This window comes from Globicephala melas, chromosome 5, assembly GCF_963455315.2.
Source record: "Globicephala melas chromosome 5, mGloMel1.2, whole genome shotgun sequence".
NCBI classification, from domain to species: domain Eukaryota; kingdom Metazoa; phylum Chordata; class Mammalia; order Artiodactyla; family Delphinidae; genus Globicephala; species Globicephala melas.
In genome coordinates this window covers 1,799,642-1,822,711 of record NC_083318.1, presented here as the reverse complement: position 1 = coordinate 1,822,711, position 23,070 = coordinate 1,799,642, and the positions used below count along the sequence as shown (strand labels likewise).

The following is a 23,070-nucleotide window of genomic DNA, read 5'->3' as shown; positions in this document are numbered from 1 at the left end:
TGTTCCGAGCGGTCTGCTCCCGCGTTGGGTCTGAGGGCTGTCTGCCTGTTTGAATTCTGAGGGGGTCGTGCGCTTGTGTTGGGTGTGAGGAGTGTGTGCCTGTTGGGTTTTGAGGGGTCTGACCCTTGTGGCGTTTGAAGGGGTGTGTATTGCTGAGAGGTGTGTGTGCCAGTGTTCAGTCCGAGGGTTGTGTGTCCTTTCCGGTTATAAGGGAGGTGTGTCGAGTTGAATCTGAGGGGCGTGTGCGCGTGTTCGTGTGTGTGCGGTGTTACCATGTTGGGTCTGAGGGGTGGGTGCGGCCACGTTGGGTTCTTAGTGTTGCGTGTGTCTGGCTTCGGAGGGGTATGTGTGCCTGTGTAGGGTCCGCTGGTCGTGTGTCCGTGAAGGTTCTGAGGAGCGTGTGTGCCCGTGCTGGGTTCTAGGGTGTGCTTTGCACCTGTCTTGGGTTCTAAGGGGTCTGTGCGCTTGCGTTAGTTACGGGCTGTGTGTCATGTTGGTTCTGAGGGGTGTGTGTTTGGGTTACGTAGAGGGTCTGCTCCCTCGCTGGCTTCTGAGGGTTGTGTCTGTCCGTGTGGGTTCTGAGTGTCGTGTGGGCTCACGTTGGGTTCTGAGGGCTGTGTGTACCTGTGGGTGTGAGGCTTGTTTTGCCATTGTCGGTTCTCAGGGGTGTGCCTGTCGGTTTTGGTTCTGCGTTGGTTCTGAGGAGTGTGTGTCTCTGAGTTGCGTGCTGGAGGGTGTGTATGCCCATTTCTGTTCTGGGGGTTGTGCACCTGGGTCTAAGGGTTGCTGTGTCCGCGTTGGTTCTCGGGTGTCCGAGTGATCTGCTCCCATGTTAGGTCTGAGGGCTGTGTCTTCCCGTGTTCAGCTCTGAGAGGTTTGTGCCTGTGTGGCTTCTCAAGGGTGTGTGTCTGTATTGGGTCTGAGTGGTGTGTGTCTGTGTTGATCCCGGATGTGTTTATCCCTGTTGGGTCTGAGTTGTGTGTGTGCCCCTGTGTAGAGTCTGGGGCTGTGTCTGCGCCCATGGTGGGTTCTGAAGGGTGTGTTTCCTCAGTCGTGTTGAGGGGTGTGTGTATGTGTTGATTCTGAGGGTTATGTGCTCACTTTGGTTCTGAGGGCTGTGTGCCTGTGTTGTGTTTGAGGGTTACGCGTGTCCATGTTAATTCTAAGGCGTATGTGTTTGTGTTGGTTCTGAGGCATGTTTGTGTGTGTTGGAGTCTGAGGAGTGGAGTCCTTGTTGGTTCTCGGGTGTGTGTGTTCATGTTGTGTCTGCGGGTTATGTGTCTGAGTGGTTCTCAGTGGTGTGTCTGTGTTGGGTGTTGAGGGTGTGTGTCTGCTCTGAAGGGCATCTCTGCATGTGTTGGGTTCTGAGCAGTGTGTTCCCGTATGAGTCTGAGGAGCGTGTACCCCGCTGGTTTCTGAAGGGTGTATGCCTCCATGTTGGGTGCTGAGTGGTGTGTGGGGGTGTGTGTGTGTGTGCGCGCGTGCGTGCACGCCTGTCTTGAGTTCTGAGGGTATGTGTGCCTGTTTGGACTCTGTGTGTATGTGTGTTGGGTTCTGAAGGTTGTCTGTCTGATGGTTTTGAGGGTTGTGTGTGTGCTGGTGTTAAAACTGATGGTTGTGTACCAGGTGAGTTCAGAGGGGTCTGCTCCCATGTCGGGGAGGAGGGGAACGTGTACCTTTCTTGGGTCTGAGGGTTGTGTGTCTGTGTTGGGTTGTGGCGTGTGTACCTGTGTGGTATATGAGGTGTGTGAGCACTTGAATTGGGTTCTGAGGGGTGTGTTCACCTGTGTTGGGTCTTCAGTTTGTGCCCGTTTTGGGTTCTGAAGGATGTGTGTGCATGATCAGTTCTGAGGGGTCTGTTGCCGTGCTGGGTTTTGAAGAGTGCGAGTGCCTACATTGGGCTCTCAGGGGTGTGTGTGTGTCCATGCTGGGTCTGAAAGGTGTGTGTACCTTTCTGAGGGGTGTGCGCCTGTGTTGGGTCTTAGGGATGAGTGTGCATGTTATTTGTGTTTGGGGCGTGTGTGCACCTGGAAGGTTCTGTGCACGTGTGTGTTCGTGTTGAGTTCTGCATTGTGTGCGCAGACATTGGGGCTGGGTGTGTGTGTAGGACATGCGTATAGGCTCCTGGTGTGTGTGTCTGAGTTGGGTTCTTGGGTGTGTTTGTGTTGTGTTGGGTTCAGGGCCACATGAGCCACAGTTATGTTCTGGATCTCCTTTAGCCCCAGCTGTGAATGTATCTTTCAGTAGTAACACTCCTGCTCTGCTGGGAGTGGTGACAGAGTGGGAGCCTGCCAGAGTGTCTGATAATAGACTTAAATCCTTACTTTTCCTCCTTCATATCCTTGTCAGCGATATTATGTCTATCTGTGTGAAATATTAAACACCCAGATCAGGAGTGAGAGTAACAGTATTTTTCTACAACAGTTTGGAAGTGCCCCAAACATTTTGGTGAACTCTGGTCTGTTATCCCATTCGGTGCATAGCTATTATCTGGGTTTTCCCAGGAAAGGAATTAGGCCTGCAAAAGACAATTTTCACTTCCAGGCTTGACCCTGCAGCCGGATTTTAGAGTGAAAAAGAGGCACGCCTTTTTTTCTTTTAATAAAAGTAATTTTGAATATCTGAAAAATAGAGGAAAGAATAAAGAATAAGATAACCACCACCATCCCACCACAGAGAGATGACCACAGAGCATAATCTCGTGGCCTCTTCCCTGCCTTTCATTTAACCGTAGGGTATGTATCGACTTGGCGTGTTAGAGTTCAAGCTGTCTATACAGTTTTACTTAATGTCATGTCAATATTTTCTCATCTGCATCATTTTAAACGCCTTTAGAAGCCAGATGTCTTCCTCGCTCCAGCTGTCTCCCTTTTCCTGGGCAAGGTGGATTATTACTCATCAGGGCAGAAGGAAGTCACCTGGTCTGCACCCCTGATCTTAGTGTCATGGACACCAGGAGCCATAGATGAGTGTAGATTGGGGACCAGAGCACATCCTACCCAGAACAGGACTCCGCTTGCAGTCTGGTGGCCATTGGTGCTCAGTTGACATGTGTCCCCAGCATCCTGTGGCCCCAGAGCCTCTAACCAAAACCCAGACAGAGCCAGGTCTGTCATCCTAGTACTATTGGTCCTTTCAGCGTAGGTTTTTTTTTTTTTTCTGTCTGCGTTGGGTCTTCGTTGCTGCGCGCGGGCTTTTTCTGGTTGTGGCGAGCGGGGGCTACTCTTCGTTGCGGTGCGCGGGCTTCTCGTCGCAGTGGCCTCTCGTTGCAGAGCATGGGGTCTAGGAGTGTGGGCCTCAGTAGTTGCAGCATGCGGGTTTAGTAGTTGCGGCATGCGGGCTCTAGAGCGTGCAGGCTTCAGTAGTTGTGGCTCATGGGCTCCAGAGCGCTGGCTCAGTAGTTGTGGCGCACGGGCTTAGTTGCTCCGCGGCATTTGGGATCTTCCCGGACTAGGACTCGAACCAGTGTCCCCTGCATTGGCAGGCAGATTCCTGACCACTGCACCACCAGGGAAGTCCCTCAATATAAGTTTTGTTTTAGGATTTTAAATTATTTCAGGAGCAATTTAATATCTGATGTCTTATGCAATTAAATATTTGTTGCTTACCCCTACATCTTTCTGGGGTTGGTCAGAGAACCTGGGGAGGAATGGAGATGTTTATCACCTCCCAGAGGCCCTGGATTCACTGAAGTAGCTGTGCAGCGTGAAAACAATGAGAGGAATTGGTCAACAGGTTGGTCTCATCAGTGGCCATGTCAGCCAGCTGGTTAGGAGCAGGGACCCTGGATTGGTGAGGACTGAGGGCTCCCAAAGAAGATGCTGAGGCTCACAGGTGTGGATGGACTGCCAGGTGACCAGTGCATCTGTGGCCAAGGTGTAGCCAGTGTGTGATGGGACCAGATCAGTCTTGAGAATTCTGGTCTTTTTTGCCACCACAGTGGGACTCAAGACGTTGCCTTATTTGTACCATGAGGCCTGGATGGATGACTCTGCAAAGCTCTTCCAGTTAAGATTTTCTGGAATGATGGCACTGATTCGTTGTGCAGGCTGTAACTGCTCAACCCCGTCTCACCACTGCCTTGGGGACTAGCCTCATGGACCCTGCTTGGTCCTGATGTAGCAACTTGTGGCTTTTCTTTCCCTATGCTGCCATGCCCTCTGTAAGTGGAACAGCGTACACTCTTTACAGTAGGTTATATTAGGTTTTGCGTGCGTGTGTGTGTGTGTATGTATTGTGTGTTTATTGTGTGTTTGTTTTTACCATCTATCGTCATACCTCTTTTGATCTGTACAACTGAAGCTCTATACCATTAAACATAATTCCCCACCTCCCTACTTTGTCCCCTACCGACCCCTCCCCTCCCCACCCCCCACTGGCAACCACCATTTTACTCTCTGTCTCTATGATTTTGACTACTGTAGATACCTCCTATAAGTAGAATCATGCAGTATTTGTCTTTTTGTGACTGGTTTATTTCACTTAGCGTGATGTCCTCAAGGTTCATCCATATTGTAACATGTGTCAGAATCTCCTTCCTTTCTAAGGCTGAGTAATACTCCATTATAGGTATAGACCACATTTTGCTTATCTACTCATCTGTTGATGGACACTTGGGTTGCTTCCATGTTTTAGCTCTTATGAATATCACTGCTGCTATGAACATAGGTGTGCAAATATCTCTTCGAGATCCTGCTTTCAATTCTTTTGGGTGTATACCCAGAAGTGGAATTGCTGGATTATATAATAATTCTATTTTTAATTTTTTGAGGGACTTCCATTCTGTTTTTCCACAATGGCTGTACCACTTTACATTCCCACCGACAGTGCACAAGGGTTCAAATTTCTCCACATCCTCACCAATATTGTTATTTTCTGTGTTTTTGATAGAAGGCATCCTAATAGGTGCATGGTAATTTAGTACAAAATGATTGTAGTGTTGATTTGCAATTCCCTATAATGATTAGTGATGTTGAGCATCAATTCATGTGCTTACTGGCCATTTGTATATCTTCTTTGAAGAAATGTCAAGTCCTTTGCCCATTTTTGAATTGGGTTATTTTGTTGTTGAATTTTATGAGTACTCTACATTCTGGATACTAATTCTTATCAGATATATGATTTGTAAATATTTTATCTCATTCTGTAGGTTGCCTTTTTGCTTTTACTTGTCCTTTGATGTGCAAAATTTTCATTTTTATTTTCATTAAAAAACTTTCCAATTTGTCTGCTTTTTCTTTTGTTACCTGTGCCTTGGGTGCCATATCCAAGAAATCACTGCCAAATCCTGTGTTATGAAGCTTTTGCCCTGTGTTTCTTCTAGGAGTTTTGTAGTTTTGGGTCTTACATTTAAGTCTTGGATCCATTTTGAGGTAATTTTCATGTATGGTTTAGATAAGGGTCCAACTTCATTCTTTTGCATGTGGATATCCAGTTTTCCCAGCACCATTTTTAAAAAAGACTGTCCTTTCCCCACTGAATCGTCTTGGTACCCTTGTCAAAACCATTTGACTATCTATGCAAGGGTTTATTTCTGGGCTCTCTATTCTGTCTCTCTGGTCTGTATGTTTGTCTTTATGTCAGTGCCACAGTGTTTTGATTACTGTGGCTTTGTAGAAGTTTTGAAATTAGGAAATGTGAGTCTTTCAGCTTTGTTCTTTTTTTTGTTTTTTTTCCTTCTAAGATTGTTTTGGCTATTTGGGGTCCCTTGAGATTCCATATGAATTTTAGGATGAGTTCTTCTATTTCTGCAAAAAAATTGAGCTTTTGTTTTGTTTTTGTTTTTGGGGTTTTTTTTTGGCTGCACTGCACAGCTTGTGGGATCTTAGTTCCCCAACCAGGAATTGAACCTGGGCCACGGCAGTGAAAAACGCCAAGTCCTAACCACTGGACCACCAGAGAATTCCCTGGGATTTTGATAGGGATTGCATTGACTTTGTAGATCACTTTGAATAATATTGACATCTTAACAATATTAAGTTTTCCAATCTGTGAACATGGGATATGTTTCTATTTATTTATGTTTTCTTTAATTCCTTTTAGTAGTATTTCATAGTTTTCATTGTACGAGTCTTTCACCTCCTTGATTAAATTAATTCCTAAGTGTTTTATTCTTTTTGATGCTATTGTAAGTAGAATTGTTTTTGTGATTTCTTTTGCAGATTCTTCATTGTTACTGTATAGAAATACAACTGTTTTTCATGTGTTGATTTGTATTCTGCTCAATTGCTGAATTCATTTATTCTCTCCAACAGGTTTTTGTGTGTGTGTGTGTGTGTGTGTGTGTGTGTGTGTGTGTAATCTTAAGAGTTTTCTACATGTAAGAGCATATCATCTGAAAACAGATACTGTTTTACTTCCTTTCTTATTTGGATGTGTTTTATTTCTTTTTCTTGCCTAATTGCTCTGGCTAGAACTTCCAGGGCTATGTTGAATAGAAGTGATGAAAGCCAATATCCTTTTCTTGTTCTTTTTTTTCCCCAGCTGCGCCATGCAGGATCTTAGTTCCCTGACCAGGGATTGAACCCATGCCCCCTCCAGTGGAAGTCCTCCTTGTCTTGTTCTTGATCTTAGAGGAAAAGCTTTCAGTCTTTTACCACGGGGTATGATATTTGCTATGGGTTTTTCTTATGGCTTTTGTTATGTGGAGGTAGTTTACTTCTGTTCCTAGTTTGTTGTGTGTTTTTATTATGAAAAAGTGTTGAATTTTGTCAAATGCCTTTCTGCATCAATTGATATGATCATGTGTTTTTCCCCCGTCATTCTGTTAATGTAGTGTATTACACTGAACAATCCCTCCCTTCCTCCCTCCCTTCCTTTTTTTCTTTTTGATGAAATATGTTTGTGAACTTAACCACAGCAGAGTAGTATATTACCTAAATCTATGTGGAACAAATCTGGTGAAAAATTTTCTGATTAGAAAAGTCTAATATCATTTTCATTTCATTCCAAGGGATTGATGCTGAGTCATAGAAAACAAACATCAAACACATAATTGTGCTTCATGTCCCTCAGAAGGCCTCATTCTCCTATCATTATTGTTTACTAGATATTTATCAACAATTATCTAATTGTCTTCAGATATTGTAAGTGAGACTCTAATGATAAAGTTAGGAATGTCAAGAACATGATCAATTTGCAACATCTAGAAAGTAGAACCAAAGTACAGATGGAAATAATTCAAGGCCTGTCATACATAATGAAACTGATGCTCAAGAACGGCCTAGTCACTTTGCTAAAATTGGTCTCTGAACCTTCTATACGGCTGCCCAGAAGATAAATATGCTGCACCTCTTATTCTTTTAAACAGCCAAGGATAACCTTAGTCATGTATTTAGTATTACCTTTTCACTGTCTTTAAGAAGAAACCATGATGAAGCTTGCTAAAATTTTCTTGTGAGAAGTTCACAGGGGTTTGTAGAACTACTTTGGGCAACAAAACTGGCTCTTTATTAGGCACCAATGAAAAGCAGATATTACACTGAATGTTGAAAAGCTGTGCACTTAAATCTGGTTCTGCCACTTTCTTAGCCATGTTAATTTGGGCAAGTCATTTAGTATTCTAGTTTTGTCACCAGTAAAACTGAAGTAATAATACATAGCTCATAGGGTTATTTATTCATTCATTCAGCCAATAGTTATTTGTTGAATGCCTGTTGTATGCCAGATGTTTTGGTAGGCCCTGGAAATGCAGAAAGGATTGAGAAAGGCAGATTCCTATCTTTATGAAGCTTACATCTTAGTTGAGAAAATAGACATTGGAGAAATAATCCGTTGCCTTTGTGGAAAATAGGACATAGAACACATGTATGGGATATTGTGAGGAACACATGATTTAACAGGTATATATGTATATATAATAATCTCATGCACATAATGGGGACTCAGAAGATGTGAATGTCACCTACCATAGCCACTCAGGTGTTTATTTACTGAGCTTGCATTTATTGGGCATGTTCCGTATGTAAGGGGAATATGTATAAGCAGGCATCGTGGGTTGTATTTTTCCATTTCTCCCAATAAGTATAGTACATTCATTTCACAACGATGTGTACACTATCAGGGTTGCACCAGTAGCAGTGTTAATCTATAGCAGTGTTAATTCAGTGTCATTAGAGTGAAGAGTGCGTAGAGAATAACACAGGAAGTGGCTATAAAATTAGATTGGGGGCAAATTATGATGGCCTTTACTACCTTATAAAGTTGTTAATTGCACATTCTATTAACCACTAGGCTAGGGGAATGCAAAGATGATCAGTATCCAATTCTTGCCCTCAAATTGTGGAATCATACATGGACATACATGATCACTGCTTGAAGCAGGTTGTAAAAGTGCTGGAGGGATGTGTAGTGGGGAAATACTGAACGTAGTGTAAGTATGGAACTAAGCCAACTTAAGTCTCCAAATCAGAACACCGGTATCATAGCGTCAACTGCTATTTTTTTCCTTTAGCTATAATTGACATATAACATTATATTAGTTTTAAGTGTACAGCACATTGATTCAATATTTGTATATATTGTGAAATGACTACCACAATAAGTCTAGTTAACATCCATTGATCATGTTTTGTATGTTTAACCACCCTTGCAGTCTGTGAAAAAAATGCCACTTGTTCATGGTGTATAATCTTTTTAATATGCCATTGAATTTGCCCGCTAGTATTTCATTGAGAATTTTTGCATCAACATTCATAAGGGATATTGGTCTGTAGTTTTGTTGTAGTGTCTTTGTCTGGCTTTGGTCTCAGGGTAATGCTGGCCTCATAGAATGAGTTAGGAAGTGTTCCTTCCTCTTCATTTTTTTTGGAACAGCTTAGGAAGAATTGGTATTAATTCTTCTTTAAATGTTTGATAGAATTCACCGGTGAAGCCATCAGTTCCAGGACTTGTTGTTGTTGGGAGATTTTTAATTACTGATTCAATTTCCTTACTAGTTAGAGGTCTTTTCAGTTTTTATATTTCTCTGTGATTTGGTCTTGGTAGGTGTTATGTTTCTATGAATTTGTTTCATCCAGGTTATCCAATTTGCTGGTGTACAGTTGTTCATAGTACTCATTTTATAATCATTTTTATTTTTGTAGAATTGTCAGTAATGTCTCTACTTGCATTTCTTTTTCTTTTTCTTTTTTTTTTTGGCCATGCCACGTGGCTTGTGGGATCTTAGTTCCCTGACCAGGGATTGAACCCGGGCCCTGGGCAGTGAAAGCGTGGAGTCCTAACTGCTGGACCGCCAGGGAATTCCCTCTACTTGAATTTCTGATTTTAGGAATTTGAATCTTCTGTATTTCTTTTTGTAGTCTGTCTAGCTAAAGGTTTATCCATTTTGCTGATCTTTTTGAAGAACCAACTTTTGGTTTCATCGATTTCTCTAGTAGTTTTTCTGTTCTCTATTTCATTTGTCTCTGCTCAAATCTTTATTCTTCCTCCCTTTTGCTAGCTTTGAGTTTAGTTTTTTCTTCTTTTTCTAGTTCCTTAAGTTGTAAAGTTAGTTGTTGATTGGAGATTTTTCTTGTTTTTAAATGTAAGTTTTATATATATATATATATATATATAAAATTTTTTTTTTTTTTTCGCGGTACGCGGGCCTCTCACTGCTGTGGCCTCTCCCGCCGTGGAGCACAGGCTCCGGACGTGCAGGCTCAGCGGCCATGGCTCACAGGCCCAGCCGCTCTGCGGCATGTGGGATCCTCCTGGACTGGGACACGAACTCACGTCCCCCGCATCAGCAGGTGGACTCTCAACCACTGCGCCACCAGGGAAGCCCGTAAGTTTTATATCTTTAGATTTCCCCCTTAACACTGCTTTCACTGGATCCTGCAAGTATTGGTATGCTGTGTTTTCACTTTAAGTATTTGCCTTTAAGTATTTTCTAATTTCCTTGTGATTTCTTCTTTGATCCATTGGTTTAAGAGTGTGTTTTCTAATTTCCACAGTTTTGTGAATCTTCATTTTACTTCTGTTGTTGATTTCTGACTTCATTCTGTTGTGGTTGGGGAGGATATACTTTGTATGATGTCAGTCTTTTAAAATCTTTTGAGACTTAATATGTAACCTAACACATGGTCTGTCCTGGAAAATGTCCCATGTGCATTTGAGAAGAATGTGTATGTTGTTGGGTAGAGCGTTCTGTAGATGTCTGTTAGATCTAATTGATTTATTGTGTTAAGTTCTCTATTTCCTTACGTATATTCTGTTTGGTTGTTCTATCATTGAGAGTAGGCTTTTGAGGTCTCCAGCTGTTATTGCAGGATTGTCTATTTCTCCCTTCAGTTCTGTCAGTTTTTCCTTCATATATTTTGCCTGTCTGTTATTAGGTACGTCAGTGTATATAATTGTTATATTTTCTTGCTGTATTAAAACTTTTATTAATGTATAACATCCTTTTTTGTCTCTTGTAGCGTTTTTTGAAAAAAAGTCTATTTTGTCTAATATTAGTATAGCTACTCCTGTTCGCTTTTAGTTACTAATTGCATGGAATGTAAATATTTTTCCATCCTTCTACTTTCTTTTTTCTTTTCAAAATTTTTAAAATTTTATTTTTGGCTGCGTTGGGTCTTCATTGCTGCACGTGGGCTTTTCTCTAGTTGTGGTGAGCAGGGGCTACTCTTTGTTGCAGTGCATGGCCTTCTCATTGTGGTGGCTTCTCTTGTTGTGGAGCATGGGCTCTAGGTGCATGGGCTTCAGTAGTTGTAGCTTGCAGGCTTCAGAGCTCAGGCTCAATAGTCGTGGCGCATGGGCTTAGTTGCTCCACGGCATGTGGGATCTTCCCAGACCAGGGATCAAACCCACGTCCCCTGCATTGGCAGGAGGATTCTTAACCACTGTGCCACCAGGGAAGTCCCCATCCTTTTACTTTCAATTTATATATGTCTTTGGATCTAAAGTGAGTCTCTTGTATATAGCATGTAGTTGGATCATATGCTTTTATCCATACTGCCAATCTCTGTCTTTTAATTGGAGATTTTAATCCACTTACATTTAATTAGTGATATGGATGAAATACTTGTTATTTTGCTATTTGTTTTCTGTATACCTTATAGCTTTTTTTGTTTCTCATTTTCTGCATTACTATGTCTTATGTTTTGTTTTTTTTTTCTGGTATGCGGGCCTCTCACTGTTGTGGCCTCTCCTGTTGCGGAGCACAGGCTCCAGACGCACAGGCTCAGCGGCCATGGCTCATGGGCCCAGCTGCTCCGCGGCATGTGGGAGCTTCCCAGACCGGGGCACGAACCCGTGTCCCCTGCATCGGCAGGCGGACTCTCAACCACTGCGCCACCAGGGAAGCCCCACTATGTCTTAGGTTTGATTTTTTAAATTGTGAAATATTTAAATTCCTTTCTCATTTTTTTGTGGGTATATTCTGTAACTATTTTCTTTGTGTTTACCATGTGAATTACGTTTAACATCCGAAAGTTGTAACACTCTAATTTGAATTTATACCAGCTTAACTTCAATAACATACAAAACCCCTGCTCCCTTATAGCTAAACCCCACCCCTTTTGGTTGTTGATGTCACAGAATTAAATCTTCATACATTGTGTGCCCTCAAACATAAATTAATCTTTTAAATGCATTAGTCTTCTAAATTATGTAGGAAATAACGTGTGGAGTTACAAATCAAAATTACAGTAATACTAACTTGTAGACTAAAAATTTAAAAAATATATATTTATATTAGTCTCTTAAATCATGTGGAAAACAAAAAAGAAGAGTTATAAACTGTTGTTACAATAATACTAGCTTTTATAATTGCCCAAGTCTTTACCTTTATTGACATCTTTATTTCTTCATATAGCTTTGAGTTACTGTGCTTTGAGTTAGTGTCATTTCATTTCACGCTACAGGACTCCCTTGAGCATTTTTTGCAGGGTAGGTCTAGTGGTAACAAACTCCCTCAGCTTTGGTTTATGTGGGAATGTCTTAATTTCTCCCTTGCTTTTGAAAGACAGTTTTGCTGGATATAGGATTCTTTCTTTCTTTCTTTCTGGCTGTGTTGGGTCTTTGTTCCTGTGCGATGGCTTTCTCTAGTTGTGGCAAGCAGGGGCCACTCTTCATCGCGGTGCGCGGGCCTCTCACTGTCGTGGCCTCTCTTGTTGCGGAGCACAGGCTCCAGATGTGCAGGCTCAGTAGTTGTGGCTCACGGGCCCAGTTGCTCTGTGGCATGTGGGATCTTCCCAGACCAGGGCTCGAACCCGTATCCCCAGCATTGGCAGGTAGATTCTCAACCACTGCGCCACCAGGGAAGGCCTGGATATAGGATTCTTGGTTGACAGTATTTTTTCTTTTTTAAAGTATTTATTTATTTATTTATTTATTTTATTTGGCTGCATCAGGTCTTAGTTGGAGCACGTGGGATCTTTGTTGCAGCATGCAGGATCTTTTGTTGCAGTGCATGGGCTTCTCTAGTTGTGACGTGCAGGCTTCTCTAGTTGCGACGTGCGGGTTTCTCTAGTTGCAGTACATGGACTTCTCCCTAGTTGTGGTGCACGGGCTCCAGAGTGCGTGGGCTCAGTAGTTGTGGCACGTGGGCTCTCCAGTTGTGGCACACAGGCTCTAGAGTACATGGGCTCAGTAGTTGCCGCGCGTGGGCTTAGTTGCCCCACGGCATGTGGGTTCTTAGTCCCCTGACCAGGTATCGAACCTGTGTCCCCTGCATTGGAAGGCAGATTCTTAACCACTGGACCACTAGGGCAGTCCCCAGCTGTTTTTTTTTCTTTTAGCACTTGAATATATAGGCCCACTGCCTCTGGCTTCCAAAGTGTCTGATGAGAAATCTGCTAATCATATTAAGGATTTCTTCTATGTGACATGTTGCTTCTCTCTTCTTTCAAGATTCCTCTTTTTATCTTTTGCTTTCTAAAGTTTGATTATAATGTGTCTTGGTCTTTTTGACTTCATCATACTTAGAGTTTATTGAGCTTCTTGGATGTTTAGATTCATATCTTTCATCACATTTGGGAAGTTTTCAACCATTATTTCTTACTTACTTATTTATTTATATGTATTTCTGTGTTGTGTCTTCATTGCAGTGCACAGGCTTCTCATTGCTGTGGCTTCTTGTTGTGGAGCACAGGCTCTAAGTGCATGGGCTCAGTAGTTGTGGCTCACAGGCTCTAGAGTGCAGGCGCATGGGCTTAGTTGCTCTGTGGCATGTGGGATCTTCCCGGACCAGGGCTTGAACCCATGTCCCCTGCATTGGCAGACGGATTCTTAACCACTGCGCCACCAGGGAAGCCCCAGCCATTATTTCTTCAAGTATTCTTTCTACCCCTCTCTCTCTCGCTTCTCCTTCTGGGACTCCCACAATGTGTATGTTGGTCTGTTTAATGGTGTCCCACAGGACCCTTAGGCTCTGTTTACTTTCCTTGAATCTTGATAATTTTCATTGTCCTGTTTTCAAGTTTGCTGATTCTTCTACTGATCAAATCTGCCTTTGAGTACCTCCAGTGAATTTTAAAATTTCAGTTAATGTACTTTTTAGCTCCACAATTTTTTTGGTTTCTTTTTAGGTTTTCTATTTCTTTACTTGTATTTCCATTTTATTCCTACCTTGCTTTCTTGACTTTCTCCATATCTTCTTTTAGTTTTCTGAGCGTCTTTAACATGGTTGTTTTAGAGTCCTTGTCTAGAAGATCCACCATCAGGTCTTTTTCAGGGACAGCTTCTGTTTTAGTTTTTCCTTTGAATGGGCCATATTTTCCTGTGTCTTTGAGTGCCTTGTGCTTTTTTTGTTGTTGTTTGTTTAAAACTGGACATTTGGGTGCTTCCCTGGTGGCACAGTGGTTGAGAACCTGCCTGCTAATGCAGGGGACATGGGTTCGAGCCCTGGTCTGGGAGGATCCCACATGCCGCGGAGCAACTAGGCCCGAGAGCCACAACTACTGAGCCTGCACGTCTGGAGCCTGTGCTCCGCAACAAGAGAGGCCGCGATAGTGAGAGGCCCATGCACCGCGATGGAGAGTGGCCCCTGCTTGCCACAACTAGAGAGAGCCCTCGCACAGAAACGAAGACCCAACACAGCAAAAATAGATAAATTAATTAATAAACTCCTACCCCCAACATCTAAAATAAATAAATAAAACTGGACGTTTGGATCTAGTAATGTGGTATCTCTGGAAATCAGATTACTCTCCTTGCCTAGGATTTGCTGTTTTTGTTTTTCTTTGGTTGTTGTAGATCGTCTCTGTACCAAGGATCAGCCTGAGGCATAAATTAAGGTTTTCTCAGCCTGTAACTGGGAATGTGTGGTCACTTTCAAGTTTTCCCCTTTTATGTAGTTGCTTTTGAATATCATAATCTTTAATGTCTGGCTCCCTGAAGCAGAAAAAGAAAAATTAAAAGGGGAAGGAAAGGGCACTGGCCCATTAAATCCAGTAGCACTTCAGTTGGAGGGGGAGGGTCCTATAGCAATGGGGGAGGTGCAACAATGGCCACCTGCCTGTTTGGCCACACCTCTGTGATCGGAAGTGGGACGCAGAGGTCAGAGCAGATACCCAGTATTTGGAGGACAGGGTCTTTTTTGCCCACCTTGGCTCCTGCAAGCTGTGTGTAGGCTGTTCCAGAAACAGGTGTATGGCCTCCAGTGGCATGGCTAGGGGTGGGATGGGTAGCTGCTACTGTAGGAAGAGCTGAAATTGACTGAAATTAACCTCAATTTACTGTCCAAGTGCTCAGATGGAAGTTGCAAGTCTTTAGGACTTGAGATCCAAAACAGTCACACTAGACAGATTTCTGCCAGTGCACTGTTTTTCAGGTGAGGAGAAGATTCCCGGTGCTCCCTCCTCTGCCATATTCCCAGAACCTTCCAGGCCGTGCTCGTTTTTGTCCTACCTGTTTGCCTGCCCCCCCCTGCACTCTTCCAGTGGGGAGGAGGTGTGCTGCGTCCTCATCAGTGCCTCCCCTGCTACACCTTCAGCGCATGGCACTTGTGGTGAAGGCCCAGTGAATTGACTTTTCTTAAATTCCCTGCTTGCCCCTGTTATCTTACTCCCCCTTCAGCTGCTGCTGCAGTCTGCACATGGCCAGCCACTGAGAGCTGCCCGGGGAGGAGAGAGGAGAGGACTGTGCTGGGCTGGAGAGTGTCTCCCCCAGATTCCTTTCCACCTGGAGCCTGTGATTATGACCTTATTTGGAAGTAGGGTCTTTGCAGGGGTAATAAATTTAAATGAAGTCCTACTGGCCTGGGGTGGACCCTAATCCAGTGACTGGTGTCCTTATAAGACAGCCATGTGAAGTTGGGGGCAGAGATTGGAGGGAGGCATCTACAAGCCCAGGGTTACCAGCAACCAGCAGAAGCTGGAAGAGACGAGGAAGCATTCTTCCCTAGAGTCCCGGAAGGCACATGGCCTGCTGACACCTGGATTTTGGACCTCTAGCCTGTGAGAGGATACATGTCTGTTGTTTTAAGTTACCTAGGTTGTGGACTTTGTTACGGCAGCCCGAGCAGACTAATAAAGGGATGAAGTCCAAGAGGCTATGCCTCCTTTTTTTTTTTTTTTTTTTTTTTTTGCGGTACGCGGACCTCTCACTGTTGTGGCCTCTCCCGTTGCGGAGCACAGGCTCCGGACACGCAGGCTCAGCAGCCATGGCTCACGGGCCCAGCCGCTCCGCGGCATGTGGGATCTTCCCGGACCAGGGCACGAACCCGTGTCCCCTGCATCGGCAGGCGGACTCTCAACCACTGCGCCACCAGGGAAGCCCTGAAATCACAGCTTTTGATTTGAATAACTCTAAAATGTAGTGAAAGTCCACTCTCAGGGCAGGTCTCTCTTTACCATCCGTGTCTACTCCAGGTACACTTCTGAGCCACTGTGGAGGGCGACTAGGTCCAGCTCGGGGGAGTGTGGCGTGTCTATCCCACCAGTAGTGACAAGGCCACCCCAGAGCTGTGATGCTGGCAGGGGGAGACAAGTCCAGGCGAAGGGTGGGCCGTGGCGGGCCTGGCATCTTTGACACTGGAGGGAGGGGCTCCTGCTGCGTTTTCCATGGTAAGGACGTGGGACATGGGCCTTGACCAGCTGGCACTGCCTTCAGAAGCGGCCAGTTTTTAAAGAGAACAAATAAATCCAAGGCCAGGAAACAATCAGCAGTGAGAGCCTGAGCTTTCGTTGGGGTTTGGTGTTCTTTTTCCTGTTTATGGTATTTTATGCTAAGAAGGCTGTAGTTGGTTCTCAGCTCTGTGAATGCCCCATCGCACTGTGTGGACGTGGCTTCACCCAGACCAAGTGACTTTGCACCAGCCGGCAGCCCCAGCTATGTGGACAGGCTCAGAAGGCCACGCGTGGTGGCCCCCAGCGCCCCCTTCCCAGTCCTGCAGGTGCAGCCTGGCGCCGAAGGGCCGTCTGCTGGGAGGAGGTATGGATGCCGACCGGCCAGCTTGCAGAGAGACGCCTCTTCTCCTCCTTTGGTTCAGGGGTGAGGTCGTCGGGGCCAAAAGGTGGAAAAATGAAAGTAATGACCTTCCAAGAGTGGGTCTCACCTGGCTTGACTGGTACCCCTGAGATTGTGACATCTGTGAGTCGAGGGCAGGGAGGTGTGATGGCGTGATGATGGAGTGCCAGCGCCACACGCCTTGGAGCGGAAGTCCCAGTTGACAGGCTCATTCCCAGTGATGTGTCACACCCGTCATCACCAGTCCTGCTACTTCTTCCGCACTCAGTGGTGGACATTTCCCACTTGCCGGGGCCTGACCTCCTCATCTCCCCCGCCGCCCTCACGGTCTGCCTCGCCATCTGCCAGGCCTCTGCTCTTTCCTGTTTTGAGTCCCTGTTGTGAAGTGCAGATCTAGAACAGCCTCTTCCTCTAGGCCTTTGCTAAGAGAGCCAAACCGGTCACTCTTACTGCAGTTTTTCTTCTTTCCTCTCTTTCTGTTCATTTCTAGAGCGAAGTCCAAGGAAAATGGGAAGGAGAGGAATCTTACACATTCCCTGAGGGAGTTCCCTGGCGGTCCAGTGGTTAGGACCCGGCGCTCTCACTGCCAAGTGCCTGGGTTCGATCCCTGGTTGGGGAACTGAGATCCCGCAAGCTACACAGTGCGGCCAAAAAAAAAATTCCTGAGAGAGGGAGAGGTTTCCGGAATGATTTCTGGGTCACCTGGCTGGAGTGGTTCGGTCACACGCTGGGCTTATCCATGGATTGGTTATCACAGGTGCACGGGGTGTCTGGGTGCAGGAGCGCGGGGAGCGGCCCTTGCCTCGTGGATGCGTGCGGGCCCAGGGAGCCGGGCTGGGACCCGGAGACTGGCTGTGTTCCTGAGATCCACCACTTGTTGTTTTATTAATTTATTTTGTTGAGGTATAGTTAATTTACAATGTTGCATTAATTTCCACTATACAGCAAAGTGATTCAGTGACACACACACATGCATCTATACATTCTTTTTTGTATTCTCTTTCATTACGGTTTGTCACAGGATATCGAATATAGTTCCCTGTGCTATACAGTAGGACCTGGTTGTTTACCCATTCTCTATATAATAATGTGCACCTGCTAATCCCAAACTCCCAATCCATCCCTCCCCCTTGGCCACCACAAGTCTGCTCTCTACGTCTGTGGGTCTGTTTCTGTTTCGTAGATAAGTTCATTTGTGCCATATTTTAGATTCCACATATAAAGTGGTATGATATGGTATTTGTCTTTCTCTTTCTGACTTTATTTAGTATGATCATCTCTAGGTCCACCCCACGAATTATTTCTTAACCCCAGTCTTAACCCAGCCATGTGACCTCTGGGCATTTATCCCGTGGCTGTATTTGCATAAGGGCACAAGGAAGCAGCCACATGTCTGCCAGCTGGAGGTGTGTGTTCAGTAAATCTGGAATCTGTCGTGAAGCTCCAGGCTGTGGTTGAAAAGAACAAGGCAGGTTCTGTGCTGCTGTGGAATAAGGTATATTGCTGAGGAGGAGAAAAGCGTGTTGTAGCATCCGTCTGTGTAAAAGTACGTGTGTTATAGATGCTTATAAACACTCTGGAAAGGTCCGTGCCCAAATAGTGAGTAGTTGCCTCTGGCGAGTGAAGCTGGGGGCAGAGGAGCTGCTGGGAGAAAGGAATTGAAGTTTTCATTTGCTTTCCTTCTGTATGTTTGAATTTTTTATAACCATGCACATGTTTTCATTTTAAAGCAGGTAAGAGAGTAGTAATTCAGGGTTCCGTTAGTAATGTTGGCCCTGTATTCCATTCCACTGTGCTAAGAAGCTTCTCGGTTCCTGGGGTCCATCCCTCCTCGTGAGCACGCAGGAGGTGAGCTTGAGCGCCTCCCTGAGTGGAGCCCAGATCCTTCTCCTGCCACTTCCTCACGTGGAGCTCAGGCTCAACCCTGACTTTTCTGAAGCTGTTTTTTCATTTGTAGGATGGACTGGTTCATCCTGCTTCACCCCTCTTATGTACTGTTTATGCTGGTGATTACTTTGAAAATGGGAAAGCACAAAACTAAGGCTGGGTTTAAAGTAAATTGTAATTTTAAGGACTTTTTAAAAAAAATTAAGTGGGGTTGGGTATCTTAGTTTCCTAGAACTGCTGTAACAAAGTACCATAAACTGGGTGGTTCACAACAGCAGATGCTTCATCTCTCGGTGTTCTAGAGGCCGGAAGCCCCAGATCAGGGTGTCGCTGGCAGAGATGTGCTCCCTCCGAGGCTCTGGGGGAGGGGCCTTCTTTTTGTCTCTCGGCTTCCGGTGGCTGTCGGCATCCCTGGTTTTCTTTGCCTTGCGGACACATCACTCCAGTCTCTGCCTCTGTCGACATGTGGCCGTCTTCTGTATCTGTGTCCATGTTTCCTTCTTCTTATGAGGACACCAGTCATTGGATTAGGGTCTATTCTAATCCAGTATGACTTCATTTTAGCTCAGTGCATCTTCACAGACCCTAATTCTAAGTAAAGTCACATTCCCAAGTATCGGGGGTTAGGGCGTGGGCATATCTTTTGGGGGGCTACCCGCTGCAGTGGAGTTTCTACCCTTCTCATCAAGAAGTATTTGGAATTGCCGCACTTAGTAATTTGATGATGTAAGATCTAACATTATGAATTTGCTCATGAAAATAGAATTTTAGATGAAGTTTCAGTTAGAACTTTATGGGCTGAAAACTCCAAAGTTAATTATTCGTTCAGAAGCCAACCTCCAAATGAGCGCGTTTATCACCTCCTGATGGGTGTCCGTGCTGGACTTCTGCTCTAGGAATGTTTGTTCCTGATATTGCTTCTTATAGTCAAATCAACTGTGCTTTTAAATCTGCCCCTTAGGAAATCGAGAGACTTTCCGAGCAACTAGAAGAAAAAGAGAGGGAGACGAAGCAGCTGATGAGCCAGCCGGAGCGGGAGCAGAAGGAAGTGGCCCTGCTGAGGAGAGGCGCGGCCCAGAAGGGGCGGGCCCCGGCTGCCAGCGACATCCTGTGCCGCTCCCTGGCCGACGAGACGCATCAGCTGCGCAGGACGCTGGCCGCCACCGCCCACATGTGCCAGCACCTGGCCGAGTGTCTGGATGCACGCCAGCGCGCAAAGGGGGACGCGGGGGAGAGGAGCCCCGAGGTAGGCTGCGGTGTCAGCACGCCACGGTGCGGACCGAGGTGCAGCAGGAGGCCTCGTCTCGCGCTCAGGATCCCTCAGCCGTCATGGAGGTCGAGGGGCGCCCAGGGCCCCCCCTGCTCTCCATAGTGAGGGTTGCAGCAAAGCCCGCCCATCCGGGGATTTCTTCTAGCACGGTGGGAGGTGCAGAACGTGACAGGGAAGCAGGTGGCCTGCGTCACCAGCTGCCACCCCCAGACCTGCAGGTGACCCTGGTCCTCGTGGGGAGATGGCACTGTGGTCTCATCAGCCTTCGCTGAGGACGAAGCAGTCAGAGCAGGGGCGGGAGGGGTGTCCTGAGCAGGTGCTGGCACGCGTGCAGGCGGGCGAGGGGCAGCGCCTCCAAAGGCCGCAGGTGGTGAGGAATCTGCTGGGCGGGCCGGGGCGGGGGAGGGCTCCATGTGTCTCAGCAGGGCTGGCCTCGCCGGGGCCCTCCTGCAGTGAAGGGAGGACACGGAGCCCTTCTGTGTACCTGGCGCTGTGACCCCTGGCCAGGCCGTAGGCAGGGTGGGGCCAGCAGGGAGGGAGCCGGGCAGGGGGCGGGGCCGGGGGGGCCCGGGGTCAGGGGCAGGCGGCCTACAGGACTGCGTGGAGCTGGGCTGTGGCTGTGTGTGCGGTCTGGTCGGGGAGGGGACAGTGTGGTTTCAGCATCAGGAATTCCCTACCTGGGAGATCAGGGGGCTCCTGGCTGGGGGTGTTGGGAGCACGGGGCGAGGCTGCCTTCCCTGCCTGTCTGATTCCACGCAGTGCACACCCTGCCCCGCCCAGCCCAGATTACTCTTTTCTAGGCAGTTCTCTGATCCTCAGGGGCTGCAACCAGGCTGACTCAGAAACGCGGGGGAGGCGGGGACAGGCCCTCCAGCCCCTTAGCAGCAGCTCCACTGGGAAGCCCGCTGGGGAGAACCTTGGTCTGAGAACCGGTCTGAGAACTGCCCGTCTCCGCGGGTGGATTCCACGAAAAGGGAACCTCAGAAAGCACACAGGCACATTTCAGATACCACAGTGCTCTCTGGGGGCAGGCTGTGACTCTGGGATTTTGAGTCACTGTGTCATTTCCCTCTGGGGATTTGAACACAGCCGCACGTTGTGTTTGGCCCGGGCAGGGGTGGGGCCGGAGCTCTTAACAGGCTCTACATCCGCGTCACTTCTCAGCCCTGGACTCGGCTGAGTCACCGGGGTTTCCCGGTGCCCGCTGGGTTAGGACGTGTAGTTCCCTTGTCATTCGAGGGGAATTCTCAAAAGTACTGGCACCAGCATACAGCCCACCGTACTGTTAAATGCACTGGATTCCTAGGATTCAGATGGACTTTTCGGCTAGCTCTGCCCACCGCCGTTAGGGCTGGTTTGGCACGTGGGTTTCCAGGCATGAGTCCCAAGACCCCGAGTGAGGCACGGGTGGACTGCCGTGTACAGAATCACTGAGGTCAACCCTGCTTGCGTGACGTGACACGACAGTGTGGTGGGCCCAGAGGGAGGGAGCCAGGTCCCTGGCCGGGCCTGCTCCTGGCGGCCCTGTGGCCCTGGGCTGGAAGGTTCTCTGGTTCTCTGGACGGTGAGATTAAGCTTCCTGCCCTCCCGACTCCCGTGATGATGGAAAGTCTCAGGCATGAGAAGATTGAGCAAGGCTTGGCCCCAGCGTGGGGTGGGCTCGGGCGGGGCGAGGACCACCCCTCCCCCACCCTCGGGAAGGGGCACGTCCCACCTGCCGCAGTGCGGGCTGCAGTGACCATCTGCACCCTCAGTCTCCAGGTGTGGCTTCCTACCCTCTTGCCGCACACGACAGTCACATTCGGTGACACGGTGTCTGCTCTCCGTCCCTTTCTTATGCAGCCAGCGTGTGCAGATGGGGACGGCTCTGTCCACGCGGTTGTTGCGAAGTTACAGGAGGAGAATCGACTGTTGAAGCAGAAGGTGACTCACGTGAGTGTCTGTTAGATGCCCCTCGGGAAGAACTTCCCCTCACGGCCCGCAGATGAGGGTCCTCTCCTCGGCTGTGCCCAGGGGTTGCCCCTGCCCTCAGGCCACTCCGGCTGATGTGCGCAGTCCCTGTAGGCCCGACATATTTGCCTGAAAGGACACGTAGAACACGCCTGTCATTCTCCGGCCCCAAGTTAATTCACATGTGGATAAATGAGGTACAAGAATTACTGTCAAGTACAGCTTTTACGGTGGGAAATTGTAGCAAGTCTGCTTCTGTCTACGGCAGTTGTTTGTGGCCATTGTTGCCACGTCCTAGTGTCCCCTCTGCACAGAGCAAACTGAGACTTTTTTTTTGGCCTTCATTCCTTTTATTTTTTTAAAATTAATTAACTAATGTATTTAGTTTTGGCTGCGCTGGGTCTTCGTTGCAGTGCGCGGGCTTCTCATTGCTGTGGCTTCTCTTGTTGCGGAGCACGGGCTCTAGGCGCGCAGGCTTCAGTAGTTGTGGTTCATGGGCTTAGTTGCTCCGCGGCACGTGGGATCTTCCCGGACCAGGGCTCGAACCCGTGTCCCCTGCGTTGGCAGGCGGATCCTTAACCACTGTGCCACCAGGGAGGTCTCCTGAGGCAACTTTCATTTAAGGGGAGACTCACTCTGCTCCTTGTTGCTAGTGAATAGCTTCACAGTTCAGGTTGGCTTGAGAGCAGGTTCTCAGCCGCTGCCACCGTGAGCGTTCCGGCCTCCTCAGGTGGAAGACCTCAATGCCAAGTGGCAGCGCTACGACGCCAGCAGGGATGAGTACGTGAGGGGACTCCACGCACAGCTGAGAGGGCTGCAGGCCCCCCTCGAGCCTGAGAGGCCCTCCCCGCCCGAGCTGATGAGGAAGGAGATCTCCCGGCTCAACACACAGTTGGAGGAGAAAATCAACGACTGTGCAGAAGCGAGGCGGGAGCTGGAGGCCGTGAGGAGGGCCCGGGACGCCGCGCTGGAGCGCGTGCAGATGTTGGAGCAGCAGGTGCCCCCCACCCCGGGGCCGGGTGCTGGGGGGCGCTGGGGGCCTTTCTCTGAGCAGAAACGGCGCTGCCGTCTGACAACCGGTTGAGTGTCTGTCTCCTCACAGATCCTCGCGTACAAGGATGACTTCACGTCGGAGAGGGTTGACCGGGAGCGGGCTCAGAGTAGGATCCAGGAGTTGGAGGAACGGGTGGCCTTGCTGCAGCGCCAGGTACCCTGCAAACAGGTAGAACGGAGGCCCATCTCCCCCGGTCCAGGCTGGGCGTTTTCTTTGTGTTTCTTTCATCGGTTTCAATCCCTTTCTGCGTCTGCCGAGACCCTGATTCTGTGCTCCGGGCAGAGCCGTGGTGCCCGGTGCCTGGGGCCTGGTGGCAGAAAACCTCCCTGTCGTACCGTGTGTGTCTGTAGAGGATGTTGGCGTGGTGGCGTGTGACCTCAGGGGTGGCTGTCGTGCCTGTCCTGCACCCAGAGGGCGCGTCCCGGGCCTCGGGCTCCCTACTGGGAGCTTCGTGCACGTGTGTCCCCTCCTCGCTGTGCTGCAGGGACCCTGGTCGCCCTGTCACACACACGCAGCC

General features: G+C 47.6%; 1 protein-coding gene across 5 annotated transcripts in view; it reads left to right on the top strand.

Annotated features, from left to right (window-relative positions):
• TNIP2 (TNFAIP3 interacting protein 2) overlaps positions 1-23,070 on the top strand; it is a 32,965-nt gene that overhangs the window by 815 nt on the left and 9,080 nt on the right. For 2 of the 5 annotated variants that reach the window (XR_009563896.1, XM_030876733.2), the window contains exons 2-5: positions 19,241-19,525; positions 21,392-21,481; positions 22,230-22,496; positions 22,602-22,721. Coding sequence is in view for 4 of the 5 variants with exons in the window: in XM_030876733.2 (XP_030732593.2) it covers positions 19,241-19,525; positions 21,392-21,481; positions 22,230-22,496; positions 22,602-22,721 (762 nt within the window). In the remaining variant the exon portion in view is untranslated. Of the gene's footprint in view, positions 1-6,457; positions 6,603-9,647; positions 9,767-19,240; positions 19,526-21,391; positions 21,482-22,229; positions 22,497-22,601; positions 22,722-23,070 lie in introns of those variants that run through there. The other 3 variants (XM_060298896.2, XM_060298895.1, XM_060298894.1) reach the window with 3 other exon arrangements.